The sequence below is a fragment of the Cydia pomonella genome, chromosome 7 (genome assembly GCF_033807575.1).
Source record: "Cydia pomonella isolate Wapato2018A chromosome 7, ilCydPomo1, whole genome shotgun sequence".
Classification (NCBI taxonomy): Eukaryota; Metazoa; Arthropoda; class Insecta; order Lepidoptera; family Tortricidae; genus Cydia; species Cydia pomonella.
In genome coordinates, this window is record NC_084709.1 from 20,613,315 (window position 1) to 20,631,440 (window position 18,126).

General features: G+C 37.5%; 1 protein-coding gene across 2 annotated transcripts; it reads left to right on the forward strand.

Moving 5' to 3' along the window:
• The first annotated feature begins 1,370 nt into the window (after positions 1 to 1,370).
• On the forward strand, positions 1,371 to 18,112 carry LOC133520114 (caspase-like). Of its 2 annotated transcripts, none has more exons than XM_061854439.1 (7): positions 1,371 to 2,480; positions 5,485 to 5,601; positions 15,145 to 15,278; positions 15,539 to 15,684; positions 16,161 to 16,302; positions 16,874 to 17,003; positions 17,413 to 18,112. In XM_061854439.1, the coding sequence occupies exons 1-7, from the start codon at positions 2,428 to 2,430 to the stop codon at positions 17,516 to 17,518; spliced, it is 828 nt and encodes a 275-aa protein (XP_061710423.1). In that variant the 5' UTR covers positions 1,371 to 2,427; the 3' UTR covers positions 17,519 to 18,112. The 2 variants fall into 2 exon arrangements, with proteins under 2 accessions (XP_061710423.1, XP_061710424.1); XM_061854440.1 differs by lacking the exon at positions 1,371 to 2,480 and adding an exon at positions 2,492 to 2,937.
• Positions 18,113 to 18,126: the final 14 nt, after the last annotated feature.

Genomic DNA, 18,126 nt, shown 5'->3' on the forward strand with positions numbered 1-18,126 from the left:
AGTATTTACTTACTTACTTACTGCTGTGGCGCAGCGAGCAGCGACCCGATGTGGATCTTGGCCTCCGACACCAAAGACCGCTATGCTTCTCTGTCCAAAACCGTTTCTGTCCAGTCGACGATATCCAGTCCATGATAGTACCACAATAGTACAGTGGGTTAAAACTGGCCGAAGGGTGTCGTGTTTCGGGGGTTCAGGGGCAAACTGCCGAATCCGACACAAGAGCAGCCGATTCAACGGGGCCACGCCGTTTTGTTGCCTAAATAGTGTTTAGTTGTGATTTTATAAAATGTATATGTTAGTCTAGCTGTAAGGTATTTGTAATATGGGCCTTGTTGCCTGAATCAAATTTTTAAATAAAAAATAGGTTAAATCTTGCACGTTAAATTTGACCTACTTTCCGGTTTCCGATGAAGCGGAAAATTGGCATAAATATGTAAGTCGGGTGACAATGCAATATTATGGTGCCATCGAGCTGATCTGATGATGGAGACAGGAGGTGGCCATAGGAACTCTGATAAAACAACGCAACCTAATTGTGTTCGGGGTTGTTAGAATTGTCTCGATGAGTATTACTTGCCCGTAGAAAGAAAAGTACAGTCAGCGATGAAAGCTTGTAGGTACCAAAAATGTTCTTTTTGCCAAAAACATATATACCTATTAGGTTTTTGTACGGGTCAAATCTTGCAAGTTAAATTTGACCTACTTTCCGGAATTGGGATCCATATGTTAGTCGGGTGACAATGCAATATTATAGTACCATCGAGCTGATCTAATGATGGAGACGGAAGGTGGCCATAGGCCATAGGAACTCTGTGAAAAAGCGCCCGGTGGGAACAAATGGGAAAACACCCAATAAAGGTCACATTTTCATTGTTGAATGATAACGATCACGTAGGCATGCCATTGTTTTATTATTATTGCCTATCTATCCTACGTGTTGTGTGATAAAATGATCAAAACTCGATTAATTGACCTTGGTTAATGTTGTAGGTAAGTGAACCGCATAAATATTTGTACATTACAATTACGAAGTATTATTAGCATTAAATATGTTATGGGCGGTAAACGCATCTTTGAGAACACGTACTTATATGGTTTAACTCCTAGTTTGTTGGCTAAACCTGGAACGTGGAAGTTGCCTTTACTTATGAAATTACTTAAATGCGAGTACCTAGTTGTTTTGAATGAGTAATTTTTTTTTCTTTTGAAATACCTATAGTCATATTGTTTCTGAAAAAAGCGGCCAAGTGCGAGTCGGACTCGCCCATGAAGGGTTCCGTACCATTTATGACGTATTAAAAGACGTATTTTCGGTGGAAGTTTGCATGGTAATGTACATCATATATTTTTTTAGTTTTATCATTCTCTTATTTTAGAAGTTACATGGGGGGGGGGGACACATTTTACCACTTTGGAAGTGTCTCTCGCGCCAACTATTCAGTTTAGAAAAAAATGATATTAGAAACCTCAATATCATTTTTGAAGACCTATCCACAGATGACACGTATGGGTTTGATGAAAAAATATTTTTTTTGTTTCAGTTCTAAGTATGAGGAACCCCCAAAAGTTATTGTTTTTTTTTTGTGAAAATCTTAATGCGGTTCACAGAATATAGTTCTTATAGTTTCGAAAAAAAGTGGCTGTGACATACGGACGGACAGACAGACAGACATGACGAATCCATAAGGAATTCCGTTTTTTTGCCATATGGCAACGGAACCCTAAAAACTACTTATCTTCACCGTAGAAAGAATTCTGGTACCTAACCTATACCTTCACTAACCTACATCCCACATAGGGTGACCAGATCTGATCCGGTTTTACGGTACAACCCGTACAACTGCATTAAACAGGCGGTTTTTTTTATTAAAAATCATTTTTTTTTAATACTTTTCAAATTTGGTATAATCAATTAAACAATCTGTAAAATTAATGAAACAATTTGCGCGAGAAAAAAAATATGGTTCGAATAGGTATTTTTATCATAAAATTCCACTGAATCAAAAAATTACAGGACATTGTACTGTCTCGTATTGATTTCGCCAAATTACGGGACAATGAAAAATTCTTGCCAGAAATACGGGACATCCCGTAAAATGCTGGACATCTGGTCACCCTAATCCCACACCCCGACGCCAACTGATAGCATAATCATTTTAATACGCAACCAACTTTGTATTTATTATCTCGTGTGAAGCTCGCAAAATAAAACAATACATTAACATAATGCGAATGTGTGCACTCGTATACATAGTGATTCATGCTTTTTCGACCGGATGAGCGATTGGTTGGAGGACTTGGACGGACCTCAACGTCTGTCTGCGCGCGCGCCGGCGGAACGACCAGTCGGCCACCATTGCCACCAAAATCACGTCATTTCAGTAAAGTGAACCAAGGCGAACGCACGCGTTGAAGGTTTTTACGATGGCGGGAAACGGTGCTGACTCTAGTGACATTCCAGAAGATGATATCGACGGGTTAGTGGCTGTTATAACACTTATACCTAGTGCATTTCAATGATGTGGCAAAAATTATATTTGTGAAATATGTATCCCAATGGTATAGGGTTGTAGAAAAAGGAGAGATAAGGCTTTTGGTCCCGATTTCTAGTGAATTGCATCATAAATTCTTCAGCCCAATTTCCTCAATAAATAACACATATTTTATGTGGTACTTATTTATTAGGTATTAAAAGTGTCTTTAATTGAGAGCAGGGCAAGTTCCTTTAAAATTTGAACAAGTTAAAATATAGTGATAATAATGGATGTGGATTATTTTTCATTAGTTATTGTAAATTCATATCGACAAGTACTTATAAGTAAGTTGTAGGTACTGCTTGATAAATAAAAACAGTAATTCTCTACCAAACAGCGGTTAAAGACCTTTTCCTAATTGTTATTTTTCTCCCTTTAGGTATTAGGAATTAGATACAGAGTAAGTACCTAAATTTTAATCAAGATGACATATTACTTAGCTGTATTAACTGTGTGAAATGTGCAATTTTAACCCGTGAAGAAAAGAAAACAAAGAAGTTAATAAATCTTATTAAGAAGATAAGTTTTTCGAATGAAAGTTAATATAGTAGCATTGTAGCCTTCAAACTATCGTTATATTTATTATTTATTAACCTCTAGCCGCCCGCAAATTAAAACTTGCCAAATTAATTACAATTCTGATTTGTCAATATAGAGATTCAAAATATAATAGAATGGAAGGCCTTTCTATAGGTCTCTAGGCGGATAGAGGAAGGCGAAAGCATGGAAGTTTTGTACTTAGAAAAAAATATTCAGAAGGTTTTCTTTTCTAAACTCATTATATACAGCATACAGTACACATGTGAAGAGGTGTTCAAAATGGGTGGTGAATATAACTTTCTGATCCAGAGAATTGCGTGTACATAATTTTGTACACTCTCGGCCCGTTTAGCCACTTGTGACTGTGCCAACAACCAACACTTTATAAAACAATACCTTTACTAAGAAATGGAGCTGCGTATAAATATGTGAACATGAAGTAAATAAATAAAAATTCTATTGGAATTATTTTATTTTATCGATCTAATAAGCAACACAGTCTTACAGTAAAACCAAGGCACTGTGAAAGTACCAAATAAAAGAAAATACAAGGGGGCGTCCATTAATCGCGTCATATTGTATAGGGGGGGGGGGAGGGGGTCAGCAAAAAATCACCAATGATCACCACAGGGGACGGGGGGGTATGGACACTTATCACGTGTATTTTTTTTTCATCTGTGCTATACTGTATTATAGTCAATAAAATAAAAATAATAGTTTTCCGCCCTTATTATCCTTCACGTGTACTTAGGTTCATTTGTTAGAAAACTGTTCTTTAGTTATCGAAAAAAATACACGTCATATTGGATGGGGGGGGGGGGTCCTGAAAATATCACCAAAGATCACCATGGGGGAGGGGGGGGGTCTAAAACAAGCCAAAAACGTATGACGCGATTAATGGACGCCCCCCAAGATGTATGATTAAAAGCTATTTAACTAAGACGAATTTAGGATAGGTAAGTACGTTTTTTTGCCAAATCTGATTTTCATTGAACTGCAACAGTACCTACGGACGGGGTTTTTATGCACACACTTGATTTTGTGCATATCGCAGAGTAAGCAAGTGGACAAATCATATTATAAGTAACTATACTCTTCTTATAGAATATCGCTTAAACGGTTACCAAATGTAACTATTATTTTTTCAGGTTTTCACTACCATTATTAAACACACGTAAATTTATATCCAGCAGAAGGCGCCGTAAGTTCAAGCTCTCCTCTCCAAGTATCTCACTGAGCGTGCGTGAGCGTTCGCGAACCGGGATTCCCGGGATATCATTGTTTTGAATTGTTATTTTTAGTTAGTTTTAATAGGGAGCGTAACGCCAGGAAATTAGAAAGAAACAAAAGATATGTTATATATGGCGCGCCACAGTGTTGCCCGAACGTTAATCAGAATTGAAAATTAACCATCCGTTACGGTTTGCGGTTCAATTTATAATGTATAATTTTCAATATTTTCAATTCTAATTAACCTTCCGCCAATACTGGCGCGCCAGATGAAACATGCCACGGAAGATTTGGCGATTTCGTGGCTTTTACACGTCAAAACCGCAATAACTCTGAATGTATACTTCTGCATAGAATTTAGCTAGTCAAATCAAATCCCTCGACTATATCACTAGCTATTTTATACTAAAATTATATTGCTATATACGAAGGGTAACGATATAAAATTGAAAATAAATGAAAATTAGACATGTTTTCGTGAGTTTTTTCTATCGAGCCAACTATAAGCTTCTACGGTTTTGTTCAGAGTCTGCCCTCGCAAATATACCTAATTTCCGAGTAAATTCTTTGATAGCCCTTGACTAAAACGTGTAATAATTCAATATAAAAACTGCAATTTTGCGTTAGCCGTGTCTTAACAAAAAAAGTAAGTACCTAATCGATGAGCTCGATCAAAAATAAAATTGCGCACTTTTAGAAGTAATTTTCATATTTTTAAGCTTGTGTGCAAAAAAGGTAATAATACATTTTGCTTTGTGGTGGTGGTGGTGCGTTTTAGACCTGTGTTTGTGATTTTTTTCTATCGAGGTTCCGAATCGATAAACTTACTAGATTGCTATTCATATTTTTGGCACTTTCCACGTACTTAGAACTTTGTCATCTTTTTACGATAAGTATTTGAAATTTGGTTTAAAATTGATTTGTTATACAATTTCCTTATTTCCATTCTAATATTTAACTCCCAATTCCATAAATAACGATACTTTTACCTAAATGGTTAATTTAAAAAAAAAATAACACTTGTATTTGACTTTCCTCGTATTCGAATTTCATGAAAGATAGAGTGTTGTCCGCGGGTGAAAGAAATAAGGGTCTTTCATCCCTTGGTTAACAATCTATATACTTTAACTAGTCGTGTAAGTTTGCATCTGTAGTTATTGTTTTGTGTTGTTCGCAGGCCAATCCCCGACAAAGATGATATGTCTTTAGAACCCGAATACTATGACATGTCACGGGAAAGGAAGATGATCATCTTCAACCATTTCGAGTACAATGATGATTACCCAGAACTAAGGTACCGTAAAACTCCTACTATAACTAGTGTAAATCCTCTAGATACTTTAAATTATTATTGAATATCATTTATAACCAATAATTTAATGATTGTATACCGTCGAGTTTCTTATCTTCGCCTGTGCTACCTATTTTCGCCTAGTTTGACATTAGTTGCCATTAACAAAATGTTTCTAATGGAAGCCTTACATAAAACTGCTAAATACAAAGTATTTTTTATGGGTGTCAACATTCTTCGAACAACCTGCGGCTAACTTCACACAGTTGACGTTCAGTGAGGTTTTTTCGCGACACCGACGAGACGTTTTTTTAATCCAGTGTTTTAAGAGGAATTCCTAGTGGTGATTTTTCCATACAAACGCTCTCGACTGTTTCCTCCCTGGATTTTGAACCTAGAGCAATGATTTTTTCAAATAAGATCAATATCATCAGTATCTGTGCCGCTATGTTTTGCTTTTTTGGATTATTTTATTTTGAAGAAACTTACAGCGCCTCAAAAATCGCAAAAACGGCTCAATTGAATTGGCTGTAAAAAAAGGCACAGTATACAAATATGACAATAAATATCCAAAAAATCAAAACATAGCGGCATAGATTATTTCATCCTCTTGCAATTTCCAAAATTTCATAATGATTAGTTGCGTTTTGGAGGAGGAAACAGTCGAGAGCGAAACCTCGATTTTTGAGTTTTTTGCGAGTGAATTTTAGTCCGAGCTGCAGTTGTCCTTATCGCACGAATTGGAGGCGGAGACAGTTTATAAATATACGTACACAGAAGGAATAGTGATGGGCATAACATCCTTATTAGGGATTGCAGAACCGGTACTGTTTTAAAGAACCGGGATTTTCGGTACTGGTGGAAATAGGAACAGGGATTTCCCGGTACTTTCGGAACTGGTCTAATTATTTCATTATTTTAAATAAAACGACAGCATTTTGCATTTAATAATCAATTAATCACAATTTCTTTTACTACGTATAATCACAATAATTAAGGCAATTTTTTTTAGAAATACTTATAGTATTTTACATTGCTCAGACTTGTGCGTCACAAGTAAAAGATAACTACTTTGATGTTTGCCACTAGATAGCAAAAATGAAATTACATTAACGAGGGGATTTATATATAAGTATCGCAGTCGTATTGTATAATCCACCGTATTACAATACGGCTAGCCGATATCAAAATAAGGGCCATTTTGAAATGCGGCGGTTCAACGATTAAGGTAGGTATGTTGGGTAAATACCGGATGCGGGTGAAGAACGTAGGACATTCATGTCTCCCTAATTTGGCTTTATTTTTTTAATGTTGGCAACATTGTGTAAGATGCCATTTCATTGCGCCTCGACTGCCAGTGTCCCCGCGTCGCTCAGGGCGTCGGGCTTGTGCTATGCGCAATCACAGGGAGCAAGATATTTTCGCAATTTTTTTCTTCTATCCGATCTTCGCCCTGTAATTTATTTTGCGTATTGTGACGAAACTGTGTTTGTTTTAATGTATAATTTCTTTTTCGATATTTTTTATATAACTATCCAATCAAAACAGACCTAGGACTGCCGCAGACCGATATCCGAGAGAAACAACCCGATCTTTACCTATTTAAAAAACAGCAGTGATTGTCAAACTTTAAATTTTCTTCAATTTACCTACTGACCTACTTAATTATCACATTTATTGTTTTCTTGATCACACTTTCGTACCATTATTTTTATCCAGTACCACTACCAACGCGACGGTAAATCAAAAGGAAGAGATTTTGGGAGTCTATTTTGTATGTATGTATATTGTATGTGTATGTACACCTACTTACGGACAATGTCATTTTTTTAATTTCCGCAACTCAAAGGTAGCCTGGAAGAGATCGCTTTTTAGCGATAAGACCGCATGTTGTTTCCCTGTGCTTATGTTTCTGTTTTCTTTTGTATTGTTTTCTTTTATTGAGGTGTGCAATAAAGATTATTTATATTGTATAGGGATGATGATACATGTTGAATTTTATAACAAAATCGAGTAAAATAGATAGCAAATGAGCAATTTTTTGCAATAAAGTACCTACACATACAGATGCATATGTAGATGTGCACGCATACATACATAGCTAGTTTCGGATACAAAATAGAGATAGGGCTTCGAAATTAGTTTCCTTAAAATGCTTCAAGAGGGCTCCCTTTTCCTATATATTTACTTTACTCTTTACATACGATCCTTACATTTTATAAAAAAAAAGATTGTATATCAACTAAATATATAATTTCAAAATTATACCAACAAAATCGCAATTTTACTTATTTTCCATACTTCAAGATGGGCTCTCAGTGACCTTGACCTTTTTAAAGAACTACTTAGTCTTTTTGATTTCTAAGTTTGATTCTTATTTTTTTGGCGACCTTCATTAAAAATGACTGGGCACGATTATTTTTTTATTTCGATTTTTGTCCCTCCTACTTAAGCACGTAATATCTTCCAGTACATTCCTTTCAATAAATAAAATAAAATAAAAAGCATTTATTTCGGACAATATCCATAGGTAAAACAATCAAAATATTTACATATAAATTACAAAAAATAAAATAAAAATATGAATTAAATTAAATTAAAAATACGGATAAATTAAATTAACATTATTCATTTCATTAAATCAAAATTATCAATTAAATTACATTAAAATTATCAAATAAATTAAATTAAATTAAATTAAAATTATCAATCACATTATATTAAACTAATTACTTGTCGTAGTTGGCATGTGGCGCGTGAGATTTCGCCCAGTGGCCAAATATCGGGCTGTCATGGGCCCCTGCGACCGCGCTCAAGAGCCCGTTGGGGCTACCACGAACACGACGCATCAGGGACGCGACGCGTTTGCGCATAATGGCATGAAAATCGTCCGTGTATGCCTCCGCGAACATCCCCGACGCACTGCAGTACCGTGGCAGCCCCATCAGCATCCTGAACGCGTTATTGTAGAGGACGCGCAGCGCACTATAGGCTTTTTTCGTGCAGTTGATCCACAGGCTGCAAGTGTAAAAAGTTTGGCAATAAGATCTGAACAAGGTTATTTTAACACTTGTTGTGCATTTTGCAAACCTGCGGATCAACATGTTGCCTCTCACTGATAGAGCCCTGCGCTCCCTCTCAACGTCCATGTCATCATTTTGAGACGCAGTGACCCAATGCCCCAGGTACTTAAACTGTGTTACTAATTTCAACTGAACGCCTCCTAACATGACTGGTGGAACTATGCTGTATGTTTTAGTGCCGGCTTTGAAAATTAGTAACTCAGTCTTACTAGAATTGTACCTGAGGCCATGTACCTCCGCGTATCTTTCACATATGGCCAGTAAATTATTAAGTGCGCAAACCGAAGGGCTAAGCAGCACCATATCATCAGCGTAGCTGATGTTATTGAAGCACTGTCCTCCGACTGAACAGCCCGCTCGAGTGCCGCTGAGCTCCTGAATCAGGTGATCCATATATAGGCAGAACAGCCTTGGCGAAGTTAGGCCTCCCTGTCTCACACCGCACTGCAATTTGTAAGAGTCAGACAGCGAACCCGCCCATCTTATCCTGTTACTCTGGTTACTGTACCAATATTTAAATAGCTCAACCAGCTCTCCAGGTACCGCCGCTTGGTTTAGCTTCTTCCATAGGAGATCGTAGGACACCAGGTCGAATGCCTTGGATAAGTCCAAGAAGCATGCATAGACCGGTGTTCTACGATCTGTGTAATATCGGACAGTATGCTTGAGGCACAGAACCGCAGCCTCGGTTGATAGACCTGACCTAAACCCGAACTGGGCGTCGTGGAGTCAATAAACAATACATTTACACTTTCACTAAACCTGTACAGTTCACGAGATCTTAAATTGTCAAAACTTCGAAACCTATCTATTATTTTAGTCGTTTTTCTTATTTTATTACTTCGGGTAAACCTTACAATAAGAGGTTTCTTAGCACATTGTTTACATATCAAATTGCCTTATATTAGGTATCAAAGTTTGAGAGCCACAATTTCCTTCTGACATAGGTATCAAAGTTTGAGAGCCACAATTTTACCAATTTTTGTATCAGGGTTAAGATCGGATTCAAAAATACGAAATAAAAACTTTCGATGACAACTTTTAAGTTTGTAATTATTGGTGGCTACAATTTATATACATTTGAGAAGGGTAGAAACCGGACCTATTTCTTTGTGATATCTTATTCTCTTTCCATTAGAAGCAACTTTTTTTCACCATCCGATGTTCTCCCTTGATGGCAAAACACTCGTTACCCTAAAAAAAGTATGTCTCATCTTTACACAGGTACAAAACTGAAACCGTTCTATATTGAAGATTACCAAAATTCAGGCCGAATCTACGGTTATTATTTAACGATTTGCTCCGTACTTCAAGAATCTGTCATGTGCTGAGATCTTGAATAAACGTTTTTTTACGAGTTCTCTCAATTGGTCCCAAAATTGTCCGGCATTACCCCAACATACTTTACTCAGATTGTCATTGCGATACGTTCTTCAATAAGGCGACCCAAGTTTAGCCCCATCGTACTACAAGTTAAATAGATTGTAGTTTAACCATATATTTATACCTACTTACAAAATTTCACAACACATCATGATCATACCCAACTTACTGTCACGGATAGGTACAGTCAAGTGTAAAAATATGGGTGTACACATCTTACTCAAAAATATGTCTCATAGCATCTTATACCAGTGTAATAAGAGCGTAGTACCATATTTATGAGAAGATTCTTTCGATACATATTTTTGCACTTGACTGTACGACGACGACCGAAGCAGGGACATCATTCTTTTTTGCAGTTTTTACCTATATGGTAATTAATAGATACAGTATAATATAAAAAGCGGCCAAGTGCGAGTCGGACTCGCGCATGAAGGGTTCCGTACCATTTAAGACGTATTAAAAAAAATCTACTTACTAGATCTTGTTCAACATTTTACCACTTTGGACACACATTTTACCACTTTGGAAGTGTCTTTCGCGCAAACTATTCAGTTTAGAAAAAAATTATATTAGGAACCTAAATATCATTTTTGAAGACCTATCCCCCCACGTATAGATACCCCACACGTATGGGTTTGATGAAAAAAATTTTTTTTTTATATTTTATGACGTATAAAAAAAAAACTACTCACTAGATCTCGTTCAAACCAATTTTCGGTGGAAGTTTGCATGGTGTAATGTATATGATATATTTTTTTTAGATTTTTCATTCTGTTATTTTAGAAGTTACAGGGGGGGGGGGGGGGGGACACACATTTTTTCACTTTGGAAGTGTCTCTCGCGCAAACTATTCAGTTTAGAAAAAAATGATTTTAGAAACCTAAATATCATTTTTGAAGACCTATCCATAGATACCCCACACGTATGGGTTTGATGAAAAAAAAATTTTTTTTTTAATTTTATGACGTATTAAAAAAAAACTACTTACTAGATCTCGTTCAAACCAATTTTCGGTGGAAGTTTGCATGACAATGTATATCTTTTTTTTTTTTATTTTTCATTCAGTTATTTTAGAAGTTACAGGGGGGGGGGGGGACACATTTTACCACTTTGGAAGTGTCTCTCGCGCAAACTATTCATTTTAGAAAAAAATGATATTAGAAACCTCAATATCATTTTTGAAGACCTATCCATAGATACCCTACACGTATGGGTTTGATGAAAAAAGTTTTTTTGAGTTTCAGTTCTAAGTATGGGGAACCCCAAAAATTTATTGTTTTTTTTTCTATTTTTGTGTGAACATCTTAATGCGGTTCATAGAATACATCCACTTACTAAGTTTGAACAGTACAGCTCTTATAGTTTCGGAAAAAAGTGGCTGTGACAGAATCGGACAGACAGACGGACATGACGAATCTATAAGGGTTCCGTTTTTTGCCATTTGGCTACGGAACCCTAATAAAAATGAAAAACAATATTATGTGATCAAAATATGAGATCGTGATATGAGACCAAAAACAACTTGCTTCGGGCAGCGCAGGATGAATTCCGTCCGGCTCGCGGGCGACGTCGACATGTCGACGCAACGGCGCGCAATGAGCGAGCGCTCGAGTCTCGCGTCTGTGTGTGCGCACTCACACTTAGATAGCTCCCGCTCCCGCCCATCGCAGCGCGACAGAAACATAGCTTCAAAAATTCGAGATTTGAAAAGTTGCTCAGCTAGGAATTGCTCTTAACTTAAGTTTTAAACAGTGATACGGACCAGGTAATGTTAAACTTTTTAGATGATTATATCCTATAACTATTTGTTTTTCAAATGAAACTAGTATTTAATGGCTAGCTTACATTTAGAAGTCACAAGTGGATAAAACAATGGTGAGGGTACTTTGCGTCCGTCTTATTGCCAAATTTCGCCTACACCTAGGGTTGTCAAATTTGTAGTACCACATTAATTGGTGGATGACATTACTTAATTGTTTCCAAATTTAAATATTTTCTTGTGTTTGGTTTTTCGGAAATGGCTTTAACAATTTGGAGGAAAGTCAATAAGTAGATTAGATTACGGATGATTCCGAATATGGGACAATGGACGATTATATCGCGGCGTATTTACAACAAGAAGAAGAAAATTTAGAACCGCCGATACCTTTCGGAATTTCTGATATTGGGTATCTCATAGAGGACGATAAGAAATTAAATACAGGCTCCTGGGTTTTGGCAAAGTTCGTAACCAAAAAGAGTGTAAAGCATTTTGTAGGAAAAGTAATAACTATGAAAGGTAACGTCCCCGAAATCAAATTCGTGAGGAAAGTGAAAGAATCGAAATTTAATACAGGATTCGTATTTTTCTACCCAAGAGTTGACATCTGCATGTACTATGAAGCATTTATATGACATTCTTTTAATATTGCCCGAACCAAAAATTTCTCGACGGGGACAAATTGTATTCAATAATATCAATTTAAGTAAATACAATTTACAGTAGTTTCCAAATAAAAGTACCTACCTACCTATTGGTTTTTATGTCTATTACAAGTTGATTGAAAGTTGAGACTTAATTATTATTTAAGTGTTGATATAAAGTTTAAAAAAAGCTGACTGAGATTTAAGACTTAATTATTATGTAAGTGTTAATGGAAATTTATTAAAGAAAATATAACCGAAATGCCTTTATACAGTTCCTGTTGAAGACCTTAGTACTTAACATGATTTTAGAATGATAGATTTTGTTGAATACTATTTAATGCCAACAAAATGGCCATATTCTGTATAGCTGTCGCAAAATTGATATGTTATTACTTATTTTACGTGTAAGCCAAAGTCGGTACTATTATTGTTATTCGTAGTGCAAACGCAATAAAAAGACCAACTCCTGACTCCGTCATGAGACCCTGGACCTCATCTAGATCGATGGTGTTCGTCAGGGCAAATCTTTTGAGCCCAAGCACGATGGAATTATAATGAGTAGATTAGGAGTTCTGGTGACCAACTCCTGACTCCATCATAAGAACCTGGATGGACTTCATTCGGGTCAAAAATAATAATACAAACCCTAACGTGATTTCAAATAACACTGAAACTCTATAGAACTAATGTGCGCAAACGATTGGCATCTTGACTACGCAGCATGGGTGCGTAGCCACCATGCCAATCGATACGACAACGAAACACTATCTGTCTCTCTCTCGTACTAATATGCACAAACGATTGGCATCTTGGCTGGGCAGCATGGGTGCGTAGCCAACATGCCAAACGTTTACGATACGACAAGGAAACACTATCTGTCTCTCTATCGCACTAATATGCGCAATCGATTGGCTTCTTGGCTAGGTATCATGGGTGCGTAGCCAACATGCCAATCGTTTACGATACGACAACGAAACACTACTCTCTCTCTATCGTACTAATATACGCAAACGATTGGTATTTTGGCTAGGCACTAAGCAAGTGTGTGGCCAACATGCCAATCGTTTACGATACGACAACGAAACACTATCTGTCTCTCTATCGCACTAATATACTTTATTTATACCTGCAGTCATTTAGTAACTTCTTCATTTTCCATTGGTGTGAAAGAGACAGAATAAAGAGCAAGGGTTATAGTACACTCTGTAGTCTGTACACTTAGTAGTAGTGTACATAAAAAAAAAAAACTACTGTGCATATACAATAAAATAAAGAGTGCCCATATGATATCATATGACACTAAAATTAATGTTGCTTGAAATTATATTGAAAACTATCAAGATTATTCTAGTCTGCATTGAAACGCGCGTCGCGTTGCCGGCGCTCGCGTACCGAGCGCCAACGCCATCTATCGAGCGTTATTTCGTGAAATCGGAGAACGCTCCAAGGATTAAGGGCTCTTAAGAAGTTAAATATTTTAGTTTACGCTATATGAGTATATGCGAATGTTTGTCTCTACTCTTGCCGATGTTGAGTAGATATTTTTTATGTCTAACTTTGAATAATAAGGTTGATTTGATCTCAATTACTATCATAATAATAAGCGAAAAAAGATAATTTTTTTGATTAAATATGAAACAATTTTATTAAAAAAATATTTTTTTACTTATAAACCATTACTCCCCTTTATTTGGCATGTTGGTTAATTTTTGGCAGCCCTAGCTTCATTATAGAAAATGTATGTAAACAACTTCAGTCTGGTACCAAACTTCGCCTACCACACCGTTTTTAAAAAATATGCCTAGTCTGGTGTAGTTAAGGTTCATAGTATATTAACACATTCCAAGGAGATAACACTTAACATGCATAAGTCACAGAAAAGTTTATTATTAGCGGTAAGGCATGCCATAGGCGAAGATTGGGAAAAATACCCATACTTCGCCTATTGCCTTCGTGGCCATTTATTACCAAGTTAACCAATTAAATTCAAAGCTTTAGTGGTATATACAGATAGTCAGGAGTACTAAAAAACGTTTTTTTGCCATAACGCACTAAAATGCTTTCAAATTTGAAAGATTTTTTGGGAAAAGTGTCAAAATCCAGGCGAAGATACGAAACTCGACGGTACCCCATTTTCTTTACGCCTATTCTGTCTATTCGGTCTGGCCTAGTGGGTATAGTGATCTCACCTACGAATCCTGGTAAGGGCATTTATTTGTGTGATGAACACAGATATTTGTTCCTGAGTCATGGGTGCTAGCTATGTATATACTTAGAAGTATGTATTTATCTATATACGTATATATATCGTCGCCTAGTACCCATAGTACAAGCTTTGCTTAGTTTGTTGTCCCCAAACATTTGTTTATTTATTTCCCACTGGTGCCGTCGTCATCCGATACTAACGTGCCGTGGGAAAGTTAACAAAATTGTAAAAGTTCCTCTTGGAAAAATCGGAATTTTCCTATGTTCAAGTGTAGGAATCGAAATTTTCCAATTCCAAATGGAAGTTTCCTTCATTTCCTATTAAAACTTTCAGGAAAATTCCGCGAACTTTTTCAACTTTTTTGAAACCTTCTTCTTTCACATCCGTAGAATCCGATATATCCTAATATGTATGAGTAACCTTCTTGCGTTTAACTAAAATGGCGCTTTTTCTTTAATGTTCCAGAAAAAAGCCAGGGACGCGCAACGGCACGTATCGCGACGTGGAAGCTCTCACTAAAACCGGCGAAAACCTGAACTTTGACGTCACACCATACCACGATAGAACTCACGATGAGATTCTTTGCATCATGGACGATTGTGAGTGCTTATTGTATAGATTTTACTTGATAGTTTAAAAAAATCATGCCCGAGTTTGACAGCTAAACACGGCGCTGTACGGCGCCATTTATTTTGTGGAAACTCTACGTCCTATTTTTAGAAAACTGGGTCATTATTATACTTGTACAAAAAATATAATGTTAAAAAGGCATTACTTGAAATAGTTTTTCCTAACTGGAAACCCAAATTTTTCGAGTGTATTGTGACTAGTTTAGCCCACACTTGTACTTTTCCCTCAGTTTGCAAGCAGGATCACAAAGACACGTCCTGCGTTTGCGTGTGTATCCTCACTCACGGCTTGGGTGGCGGCCGGCTGTTCGCACGCGACAAGTCCTTCAACCTGGCAGACATCGTCAGCAAGCTGCAAGACCATGCGCCTGGCCTGGTCAGTACCTAACAACGACTATATATTTTATTTATTTATGTTGCTTTTTTTTATAGGGTACCTGTACCTACCTACACGTATTTATTCAAGCTTTTGTCAATGCAATCCAAAACGTTTCTAGAACATCCGTTCAGAATACACGGGTTGCAAAGTGTTGCAGCTGGCACTATACAGTCATTTTCGATTGGTGTTCTCAATAGAATTAATAGTACATTACGATACAAGTGCGAAAAATAGGAAATTCGAAACGAGTGGCGATAAATTAAGACACGACCGAAGGGAGTGTTTTAAATCGACACGAGTTGCGAAATATCTATTCGCACATGTATCGTACAACGTTTTACAGTACATATGGCCCTTTAAATGTTCGACACAGTAACGTAATATGCTAATTTTCGCACTAGTGCTATAAAGTAGCACCATATGTACTGTAAACGTATTATTATGTCCCAGATTGAAACGTAGTTTATTTGCAGGTGGGGAAGCCAAAGCTACTGATCGTGCAGGCATGCCGCGGGTTGCTGGTGGACGCGGGCAAGGTGCACCTGGACGGGAATGGGGAAGTGTTGCTGCTGCCTTCGCACGTTGACACGCTTGTGCTGCGTTCCTCTGTGGAAGGTAGGTCACAGTAACCTTCTAACCTTGCAGTACTCGGTGACTATTCAATCCTGTGTTGCTTATTGTCAGTCTTACGCAGTGAAAACTTATACTTTTTTTATACTACGTCGGTGGCAAACAAACATACGGCCCGCCTGATGGTAAGCAGTGTCCGTAGCCTATGTACACCATCCACATGCGCTCCAGAGGAGTCACATGCGCGTTGCCGACCCTAACACTCCGCACCCTCGTTGAGCGGATACTTTTTGGAGGACCACTGGCTACAGTGGTCTGTTAACTATCGACTGCCTTGTACTCACTTTTAGCGCTGCCGGTTGATATTCCGCACGCTACCGTATGCATGTAAAGGTGCATCCACACCGCAGTTGCCTTTTATGGATCAACACGTTACCAATAGGTAACATACCTAGTTACTTACTGTTGCACATTCTTTCTCCACAGTTGCTCCACAAAAGTTAACTGGATGCACCTTATTGCCTATGACGCAATTTGTAATGAACTAGCATGAAAAAATAAAATATAACAAACGTTTAGTATTTCTCAAATGTGATTTAAATCTGATCGATTTCAGACTACAGGTCCTTCCGCGGCAGTGGCGGTTCCTGGTTGATTCAGGAGTTCTGCCGCGTGGTGGACGCCAAGCATCGCCAGATGGACCTGATGCAGATGATCGTCATAGCCAGCAGGCTGGTGGCTCGCGAGTGAGTTCTGTTCACGTCGATTGGGAACAAAGACTGCTTGGATCCGGGTTTTCTCTCTCCTGGTGGACGGCAAGCATCGCCAGATAGACCTGATGCAGTTCATCGCGATAGTCAGCAGACTGGTGACTCGCGACTTAGTTCAGTTCTTGCTTGGGAACAGTGACTGCTTGGACCCAGAAGTTTTCTCTCCTGGTAGACGCCAAACATCGCCGACTGGATCTGATGCAAATGATCGTTATAAGCGGGATACATTTCTTCAGTATTTGTGACTCTAAAAAGAAAATTGTGACATATACCTATATGCACTGGAGTCGTTTACTTTCATTGTGTTGCCCACAGAAACCTTTTTATGAAATGTGTTTAATTCAGCTGTGTGTGTGTAACCATTCATTCCTGTTATTTATTGCAGGCGCGTATCCAATTGTTCAAAGAGACTTTGGGCGCACAACAAGAAGCAAACGCCGGAGATGAGATCCACTCTCCTCAAAACCCTGCGCTTTTCTGACCCGGTCTAGATAGTAACTCATCATCACACTACCAGCTACACTTTTAATAGGTCTATCGATTAACTGAGCCAGTTGGTAAGAAGTTACTACGGTTAAGTACAAGCTTGGCTTAATGAAGCTGATTTGTGTTATGTTACGTAAGAAAAAATATAATATATCAACTACTTGTAGACCAGAAGTCAGGTATCTTCTACTAGAAAATTCTTTACCAACTTCCAACCAACCAATTCTTCACCAACCGCCTGAGATATACCTACATTGGACCATTGCTGGACCTTATATGTCTCAGCGAATTGCTAGTTTACAGTGTCGACGATATATTTAACCTCGTCCTGATCAAGAATTTTGAATGGAACTTCGGTGTTCTATTGTTCTCAATTAAGGGCACTGGTATCAGGCCCTTAATCATTGAATGCCTATTACTCGTACATTACAATACCTAACATGTTTAATTTGTTCTATTATATATTATGTCTGTCCAGGATGGTGCTAGTAAGATGAGTAGGGTAGGATCTTTCAACTTTATTATATTTCTAGCATACGTACAGTGACTGATCTAAATACCTATTTTATATTTTTTTATTGAATAAAGAAACTTTTGGATTTCTGACTTTCAT

Excerpts from the sequence above, each read along its gene's own strand:
- LOC133520114 (XM_061854439.1), top strand. The coding sequence starts at position 2,428 with ATGGCGGGAAACGGTGCTGACTCTAGTGACATTCCAGAAGATGATATC. Across the intron at positions 15,279-15,538 it reads TCTTTGCATCATGGACGATT|TTTGCAAGCAGGATCACAAA; the intron begins GTGAGTGCTTAT and ends CTTTTCCCTCAG. Across the intron at positions 17,004-17,412 it reads AGCAGGCTGGTGGCTCGCGA|GCGCGTATCCAATTGTTCAA; the intron begins GTGAGTTCTGTT and ends TATTTATTGCAG.